Source organism: Cupressus sempervirens, chromosome 2 (assembly GCF_028749045.1).
Source record: "Cupressus sempervirens isolate cs-2001-9-10 chromosome 2, ASM2874904v1, whole genome shotgun sequence".
Lineage (NCBI taxonomy): Eukaryota > Viridiplantae > Streptophyta > Pinopsida > Cupressales > Cupressaceae > Cupressus > Cupressus sempervirens.
Genome location: NC_143119.1, coordinates 241754109 through 241764438, shown reverse-complemented (window position 1 = coordinate 241764438; position 10330 = coordinate 241754109). Strand labels below are relative to the sequence as shown.

Sequence of the window (10330 nt, the reverse complement as noted above, 5' to 3'; positions counted from 1 at the left end):
TAAAATAATGAATTAACCTAAGTAAACTTAAGTAAGTATAAATAGTAAATACATATTTACACCAACAAATATTTTCTTTAATAAAACTGAGTTTTCATTTTTTCCCTAAATTGTTTGTCTCAAAGAACAATCTGATTTAAAACAACAAAGCTTCTTCCACGTTTGGGTTTTCATTCAATATATTTTATAAGACTTTGATTCTGGAATATGAATATTGAATTTTTTAATCTAAAACAAGAAGCCTCCTTCCACCCTCCATATTTCATTCAATATATTTAATAGGACTTTAACACATACGTTTCTAGGACTTTTATAATGCCCATGAACAATGCAATTTTTTCTATCTGAAATAAAAAACCTTCTTCCACTCTTGGTTTTTCATTTTCAGAAGACTTTACCACATTGATCATAGATCATGATTATTTGTACTTGATTTTCATTCAATCAATACCAAAACTATAATATGATGATCGGAGATAATGAGATTTTGTATCTCAAAACAACGAACCTTCTTGCGCATTCCATTTTTCATTCAATACAATTCATAAGACTTTAATATAGGAATCATGGATAATAATTGTTTTTATCTGAAAAAAAAAACCATTCTTCCATGCCTGATTTTTCCTTATTTTTCATCTGCTATGTTTACACTATCAATCATATCAGCTTATTTGTGCAACTTGAGCTTGACAACCAACCAAGGTAGATTTAGAATACCATGGATCAAAGCAGATCAGTTGAGGCACAGTTACTTGTTTCCATATTCATATTCATATTCATTCAAACCCGAAGCAGATCAGTTGCAGTTATATGCTGACCCAATATCAGACCTTGAATCCCACCATTGATAAGAAAGAAAAGACTGCAGAGGAAATGAGAGAGGAGAATGACAATTGGAGTACATCTCAGAGCAATCCTGATAGAGATCAGAATAAGTGAGCACATGTTCTGCCATATCAGGAGAAGAGTATATCTTATTTGCAGAGAAAGCTATGATACCCATCTCTTCACTTTCAATACTCATTAATGGGAAGAAATTCATATTGGAGATGTTTTTATGTGGGGAATTTGGAAGTTCTCCTATCATGAAACCCTCCAAGTTACCCACTGAAGTAGAATTTTCTGTAGAAACTAGAGTTTGGACATTCTGACCATCCTGGTAAACACTTTTTGCCTTGTTACATGCACTTGGTGTTTTTACAGCAGGCACATGTTGTTTAACAGAAGTGAATCTATCAGAAGTTTTTTTGCTCAAATGGGTATTCCAATAGTTCTTGATATCATTGTCAGTTCTGCCTGGTATACGCCCTGCAATTAATGACCACCTGAAATAATATGGGTCCAATTTCATAGTCAGTATCTACAGAGATGGATACAACACAAGATGGAAAGCTTATAAAAGCTTAAATTGGATTGGAGAAAGAAACTTATTAGGGTCAATCACACATATGAGCTGTTACATATAATCTTAGACAAACAATTTCTTTTACAATCTATTGATGTACCATTCAACTACTTTACTTTTTGATTTGATTGTGTATTTTTTATATTATAATTCGAAAAGATAATGTCAAAAAGTTCCCACAATCAAATAAAAAAACTATAAGCCTTTACTGTAAAGTCGGATGCCCATAGAAACAATCTTTTAATAGATCTTACCAGCCAATTTGACATAAAGGTTATTGATAGTCAACAACTCATCTTTCAGAAACGTTGATGTGCTGAGGAATAAGTGGATTGGCAAGATTGGATACGTTCAGCATATGGGAATCAGACCAATATCTAACTAAATTTGATGGTAAATAGAATTGAAGTCTCACTAAGGGTGAATAGCAAATCTACTCTCGTTATAATAGGATTTCATATCAATTTAGAGTCTAAACAGATCAAACGAATGATTAAATAGCATGCAACTGTGAGAAGTGACGCTTCATTACCTGTTTCCAAGTAGTTTATGTAATCTTATTATAAGCTCTTCTTCATCTGGTGAAATGTTACCGCGCTTGACCTTCGGGCTAAGGTAATTCAGCCATCGTACCCTGCAACTCTTTCCACAGCGCTTTAAACCTGCATACAATTTTAGATTATGTTTAATTTATTACAATAACATAAATATTTCACAGTTCATATAATTTTTTAGATGACAGACTGTAATCCATGATGAAAGAGGAAATAATGGTAAACTATGTCCTAATTGACGAATTGGTATGATTGATCTACCACAAACTTTGTCAAAGGTTTAAACACCAAGACGCACAAACTTGAACAAGCTATAATGAATGTCATATCATGCTTCCAAACTAGAGTTTATTGAAAACTTTGAAAGTCAATGTCTTTAGATCACACTACTTTATCAAAATGGGAGAAAGAGTTCAAGACGAATTGGAAGAGAAAGTTCAAGATGATTTTATAATTCTGTGAATTCACTTCCACCTTGATAATAGATTATACAGTGTCATTCAAAATATTGATGTTTAAGAAATTTCATGTACAATCGAACTCATGACATAATCTTAATATTTTTATAAATTGTAAAATTATGTGTACAGTACTGTATAATGAAGAATAGAACTCTCTTGTTCCCAAAATGAGATCTTAATGTGGGTTTTGGCTAGGCTGTATTCTATAACATTACTTAGAAGCTACAAATATGTTGAGATTGATGATGATCCTACCTGTCTTGTTAGGGACAGCACGCCAACGCCCTTCTCCATGTTCTTGGATAAACTTAGTCAAGATCAGATCTTCTTCTGGTGTCCATGGGCCTTTGTTAAACCCATCTTGTGCACAATGAAATGGCTTTCTTCCCATTACCTTAGAATAATCTAGTGTAGCCGAGGAGCAAATGAATCAGAGGTTTCTCAACACTGGTATCTCAAAACTAGATAAGCGCGGAAGCAACTCAATTGCAAATGGAATTCATTCTTAACAGTCAGAAAACAAGATCTTTGAGGGAGGGCCCTCATATCAAAGTAGGTTTCAATGAAGGCCTATTTTATATATTTCTTTTGTTTTACTTGCGTCATGAGATGAAGAGAGAACACCCTTAATGCCCCAAAAGGGAAATAAGACATTTAGTTGAAAGAGACTGTTCCGACTGACCTCCCTGTCCACTATTCCTTTTCATAAAAGCTGAAAGCTCTAAAACCCATTTTTTAAAAGCTGAAGGCTCTAAAACCCAATAGCCAGCTTTGTAAGTTTTTAATATAAAATAGTACAATTCCCCAGTATGTTAGTGGCCTTTTCAGCATAAATGAAGGCTATAAAGATACCCACACTATCCAACAATAATTTATTGTTCTAGGTAGATAAGTTATGGGTTTCAGCGCTTGCTTTCCACTTCAATTGATGAAACTTTCTTGACAAAATCTTTGGTTTTTTTCCCCTGTGACAGCGCCTTCCCAACTGCAAGTAAAACTAAGGTATGTTGACTGTTTTGTTTGCTCAGTTTCGGAAAACTTCACATTTTCCAAAGAAGCTGCATGGCTTCCACCGACATCCATGATTGCAAGAAAAGACTCAACACGGTTGACAAGGAATGCGAGCATTGCAGGAATCTTAGTACTGGTGATATGACTCTTGCCTCGGGACTTTTTTTCCTAATTAATAATTAATTAGAAGTTGTGTTTCTTTGATAAGATTTTTTTGGGTTCAAATGTATGAACTAATATAAATATTGACTACACATTCATTTTTAGTCGTTCAAGTGGGACATGCACAACCACCACTTGTCTATATATAATCTAAAATATAATATGTGAAGAAAAACATAACATGGATGATATATAAGTCAAATGAGGCTTGCCACTCTAGTCATAAACCAAAATTACAACTTAATAGTGTTGTGGATGTACATCAAAATACTAAGACAATTTGTGCCTACTAAATGACAAGGCTAACAAATAGTTGGACGATCATATCCCATCTTTCGAGTGAACTTGTTCCATCTTTCTAGCCCAAGTGCATAGGACAACAATTAGATTAACTCTGCAAATTCAATAAAAATAAAAAATTCAAATAGATAAGAGTGCAAACATAAAAGATGCCACACTTACAAAACAAGTTTTAAACATTCAAGTAGACAAAAAAATGTCCCATTCAACTTATGTAAGTCATCTAGAAGACAAGAGACACAACATTCATCAAAGATGAGGAAGAATTCAAAGTAGTTCCAAGTATTTAAAGAAAAACTTAGGGCTTTTTATCATAATCATACCACTAGGAACTCAATTTTCAGATTTAAGTAAATGGTCTTTTTGTTTTTCCCTTGCATTTTGTGTTATTCTTAATTTCTAAACATGTACTATTTTCCATCCTCATGTTGTTTGGAATGAAATGTTCTTTCTTCTCTTTCCTTGGCACTTCTATCCTTGTCAATTTTCGAAATACATAATATTTTTGCCTCCTACTGTTCTTTGTTTTTGAAACTATTTTTTATTGTTTCATAGTCTTAATAACTCGTTCTTTTTGTGGACCCTTCTTATATATAAGAAAACCTTGTTTTGCTTTTGCAATGTATCCATACTATTATAAGGCTCACGAATATATAATGATAATTATCTCAATTACTATTCAGGGAATTTTCTACATCCTTACTATTTCATAGGCTTATTGTTGTACATTCATGATTATCTCCCTTACCGTTTCAAGAAATGTTCTACATCCTCACTATTTGAAAAATGGTTATTTTCTTCATTATTGCATCACATCCTCATAGTTTTATGGTCTTCACAAAATGCTCATTCATATTGATTCCTTGTTGTGAATATCATTTTTCAAACTAAAAACTTATCTAGTTTTTGAAAAATATTGCTCTAAACTCTTTTTTATCACCCCCTCCCAATACACGGTCCAACTTAAACCCCCTAGTTTGGATCAACTGCTATGTTGTCATTGATGTCAAGACTATTGACTTACTGATTTATGTAAGTTGCCATATTAATATGAAGTATGTGGTGTTGAGTAATGTTGGGTAAAGATAGAAGTTGAAACGAAGAAGTGATGTTAAGTGTGTGAGCTTAAATGGGCAATTGATGAATTAGTTTGTGACAAGGTAATATTAGTTTGATTGTTTTACATTATTTGACGAAGTGTTAGAATGTTGCAAAAGTTAGTTATATTGATCGGTAATAAAGGAATGAAGTTGTAAAGTGAAAAGGCAAGGAATCATTGCGTGTTACTGAGCTAGAAATTGTGGTTGGTAAGAAAAAGTATTATTCAATTAAAGTAAATTGAAAATGTGTTAGTAAACCAAGGATGTGCTACTATTACCGAGCATATAGTTTTAATCAAGTAAATAGTCTTTGTTGGAAACTACAATTGGAACAACTATTATGTTGTCATTGATGTCAAACCTTATTGGTGAGATAGTTTTGTATTTTATCTAAGTGTCATATCTATATGATTGATGAAGAGGATTTGAGAAGTTGATCATGACAAAAGCACCTAGAGGAAAGGTTGCATTATGAAGAGAAAACTACAAATGGATACTTGATTAGTTGAACTTTGATAGGATAAAGTGATTGTTTAAATCATGTTGCAAGTAGAGAAAATATTTGTACAAAAGCCTTGAAGAAGAGATCAAAGATAGACCAAATGCACATGCTTGACTAAGCAAGAGAGCAGAAGATTAATGAACTTGAAGTATATATTGAGTGATGCTAGTGTCGAATGAGCCACAATTAGTGCCAAGAAAAAATAGTGTTGACCGATAAACAATATTGACTGAGAGACAGTATATGTGTCAAACAAGAAATCTTCTAGCGGCCAAGTATTCTAGTGATGAATGAGTGTTAGAACATAGTTTTGGTCAATGGACAACATTTTGGCAATTTCTGAGAAATCATAAATTCCATCTAGCATAGTTGGGTTCTTGGAATATGGAAAGCGTGTTGAAGACAAGGATGGATGACCTAGAACATTTAAATCAATGAAAATCATATTTGCACATTTCTATGTAAGGATTTGTGAAAAAGTTTCTAGAAGAGAAGATAATGAACAAGAAGGTGGAAAAATTCATGATATGTGTTGAATTTGATCATAACCCTAAGATCTACAATGGTGTTTAAGTGACAAAAGACTAGAATTACCTATTTAAGGAGGTACAAGGGCTAACCTTAGTGATTTGTTGAAGGTTTGAGAAGTAGTTGATGCTATTGACTGCTAAACTTAAGCAAAAGCATGCGAAGAGTTGAGAAGAGGAGAAATGTGATTGCTTGAAGGATTTTCAAGCAAATTAGAGACTGAGACGATAATGAAGGCCTTTTAATGGATCAACTTGTGAGCCAAACTAACATTTGTATTTACAAAGTGAGTTATATTTGTCTGATCAAAACCTGCTATTACTTTCTAATCATTGTATCAATATTAAAATCCTTTTATGAAGGTTGAACTAACAATCATATTTAAATCCTTTAATCAAGGTGGCATTCTAATGAAATGTTCTAAAGTCCTCTAATAGGCCACTCCTAATAGGGTGATTAAATCCTTTAACAAGGTCATATTTAACAATATGTTTTGTAACCTTTAACATGGTTGTCTCCTAACATAACTCACTTCTGAAGAGTGAAAAGATTGGTGACATGTTACTGGTGGTTTTTCCCAAATTGGGTTTCTACATTAAATCCTAGTATCAAACTTGTGTGGATGATTACTTGTGGTGATTTACTATTAATATTTACATTCTACAAGTATGTTATTTTTAGGATAATATACAATTAGTTGATGTTACTAAAAGTTGACTATCGAGACCGAGTTATTGAATGTTAAGATCCAGAGTTGTTTAAGTGTTTGTTTAACAATTGGTATCAAAGCATTGGTGCTTGTAGTGAAAAGTTTGAAGGTACTTAAAGCTAAAGATCACAATATATAAAAAGGAGGTGCCAAGGTTGAACAAAGAGAATTTCCTTGCATGGAAAAGTTTGATGAGGCTGCATCTAGCAGGAATTGGAGAAGGTGTAATACATTTTTTGGATAATGCATATGTGGAGATAACAAGAGCCCCTCTGACTACCCAACAACTAAAAGAGAAACAAGAACACAACCAAGCTATGTTGGAGATTGCATAAGCCCTGAGCTATACCAAGTTTGATGACATTAAACCTGCAAGAATGCTAAAAAATGTGGGATACATTACAGACCATCTATGAAGGAGACAAGAATGTTCTAAGAGCTAAATCAGAAAGCTTGAGAGGTAAGTTTGATGAAATGAGAATGATAGAAGGTAAAAATATAGTCTAGTATTGTGCAAGAATCAAAGAAGTTGTAAATGCTATAAGAGGCACCAATGCAAAGATTAAGGATGAAACAGTAATAAGGGTATTGAGAACTCCACTTCCTATTTATGCTATTAGGGTTTCTACAATACAAGAATTGATATTCACTCTAGGTCATGACCTAACTCTGGAAGGTGTGATTGGTAAGCTTACTACTTTTGAGATGTCAAATTTTGATAATTTCACTCCTACTTATGTTGAATATACTTTTAAACCACAACTAATTCTTAGTAAGAAAGGAAAAGGAAAATATGTGAAAAGTGATAGTGACACTTCTAATGATGAACATAATGATCTTGAAGCACTAATGGCTAGAAGACTTCCAAAAGGAAAAGGGAAATACAAAGGTAAACTTCCTATAATCTATTTTTCATGCCAAAAAGTTGGTCATATTGTTATAAGATGTCATAACAGAGAAGACACGGATGAAAAAAAGGAAAACAAGTACAAAGGGAGAAGAGATAACCGAGTCAACATGAGAAATAAGGAATACAAAGACAAAGGTAAGAATTCTTGTTAAATTGTTGAAGACAAAATTGATATTGAATATGAAAGTAATGATGAAGAAGTTGTCTATGTTTCTATGAAATAAGATTCTAATGGACATGAGAAAACTACATTAATTTCATATGTGAACAAAAGCAATAGGTGGATAATTGATAGTGGTTGTTCAAATCACATGATTGGTGATAAAAGTAAATTTGGGAAAATTGGACCATACAAGGGTGGTTGTGTTAAATGTGGTAATGATATACCATGTCTTGTGAAAGGTAAAGGATCAATATAGTTGAATGATAAGATCAAATGTGACAATGTTTATTGGGTTGAAGGTCTAAACTATAATATGTTGAGTGTTTCACAGTTGAACAAATTATGATACAAAGTTGAATTCTATCATAGAAAGGAAAATGTATTTGATGCTGATGGTGAACTGATTGATGTATCACCTAGTTTAGTAGTGTAAAATGAATACTAGCTATTAAGGAAAGCATTAACCATACTAAAAAAGCTAACACTTAAGATAGGACCGATTGTTATCACCACAAAAGGAAGCAAACCAAAAATGGTAGGCTCGTAATGGTATAACATCATGATGCAATGGATTTGTCCTTGATTTAAGATATGTATGCTCACAAGTTTATGCTCAAGCTTTAGATGGATGTATGGAGTGAATGAAGCAAGGTTTCAACAATGGATTCATGGAGTGATTCCAACATTATAATGGTATTTTGGTAGTTTATGAGCTCTCAAAACAGCATTATAACTTTTCATGGAAGGTGGATGATTTTAGTGAAGGAGGGAGGTTCAATTTATAGGCCAAGGATTAGAGGAATGGAGGGCCAAGATGTCAAGATAATGAGATGGTGAGGGAGGGTTAGGATGCACTCAAAAGGGAGCACAAGGATTGTGCTTGTTTAGCACCAATGGGGAGGTGACACTTGTCACAAGGAGGATGAGTGTGAGAGGATAGGATAAGGGTTGGTCAAAGGCTTGATGAGGGTGGTTGAGTATGTAAGAGTCATGAGTGAGGATGGGAGAGGTGTGAGAGATGTGTAAGGGTCATTTATGAGGATGGGTGAGGGGAGAAGATATTTGTTGACTTTAGCTTGGGTTAGCAAGTCTTATCCCATGTTTATGATTGTGCACATGATTAGAAGAGGATTAGGATTATCTTAGAAGGGGGGTTAAGGGTGAGTGATTTAGCTTTGATGGGGTGGGTTAGTTAGGTGGCTAAGTGAGGTTAGTATGAATGAATGGGTTGGATTAGGGGTTAGGATAGGGTTTTAGGATTTTAGATATTTTATTAAATGATTTATTCAATAAAATGGGAGTATGGAATTAAATTGAATAGATTTGATGATTTATTCGATTTAATAGGGGAAGAGGGATTTAATTGATAAATTGATTTTGGGTGATCATTTGATTTTATCAATTGGACTATAGTTAATTAAATAAATAAATAAACTAGGGGATGGCGATTAATTAATTAAATAGTAAATATTTAATCAATAATGTCTTAGGAGATGACTAAATACGATTACCTATTGATGTAATCAGATTTAGGTGTCTACAATTGGAAGTGGTGATCAAATAAGAGATAACTTGTTCTATCTAGATTAATCTAGTGAGACATGTTTGTTTGCACAATATGAAGATATTTGGTTATGACAGAAGAGGATATGTCATATAATTTTTGACAATTTGGTTAGCATTAGTAAGATGAAAAGAGTAAGAGGTTTTCCAAAACTGAAGAAACCTAATAATTCTATGTGTAAACAATGTCAATTGGGAAAAATAACAAAGTCTTGTTTCAAGAGAAAGGCATATTCATCTGATGATATTTTGGAATTGGTTCATACTAACTTATGTGGACCTATTGGTGTTCAAAGCTATTGTGGGGACAAATATTTCATTCTATTTGTTAATGACTATGATGTTTCTTAAAGGAAAATCTTATGCTTTTTAGTTATTTAAGTGCTATTTGGCCAGAGTTGAAAAGGAGAAGGGAAAGATTTTGAAATGCTTGAAATTTGATAGAGGTGGTGAATTATAGAGGAATCAAAAGATAGATGTCAACACCTAGGACCCCTCCTCAAAATGGAATAGCTGAAAGAAGAAATAGATAAATCATGGATTGTGCTAGAACACTGATGATGGAGAAAAATGTGTCATAGAATTATTGGAGAGAAGCTGTAAGTATAACTATTTATACTCGGAATAGAGTGCAAGTCAAGGAAGGTACAAATGTTACACCTTTTGAATTATAGTATGGGTATGCACCCAATATGAAATATTTTAAAGTTTTTGGAAGAAAAATGCTATACACTTAAGGATAATAGAAATGGAAAACTTGATGCTAAAAGTGATAGGCATATTTCTAGGTAATTCCACTAAAGAGCAAAGCTTATAAGTGTTTGAATTCTAACACTAACAAAGTTGTGGAAAGTGCAAATGTGAAAGTTGATAAATATATAGAGAAGAGTGAAGTTGAATGTAAAACAAAACCTAAAGACTATAGTTCATTCATATATGTGAATGATAATGATCCAAGCACT

The 10330-nt window shown here is 33.0% G+C and overlaps 1 protein-coding gene across 1 annotated transcript; it reads right to left on the bottom strand.

The window, feature by feature from the left end:
* Nucleotides 1-547: 547 nt before the first annotated feature.
* Nucleotides 548-3173, bottom strand: LOC149571937 (transcription factor MYB1-like). The gene is made up of 3 exons (XM_089813339.1): nt 2676-3173; nt 1938-2067; nt 548-1325 (listed from the first exon to the last, which is right to left on the bottom strand). The coding sequence occupies exons 1-3, from the start codon at nt 2809-2811 to the stop codon at nt 797-799; spliced, it is 795 nt and encodes a 264-aa protein (XP_089669465.1). The 5' UTR covers nt 2812-3173; the 3' UTR covers nt 548-796.
* Between the last annotated feature and the right edge of the window lie 7157 nt (nt 3174-10330).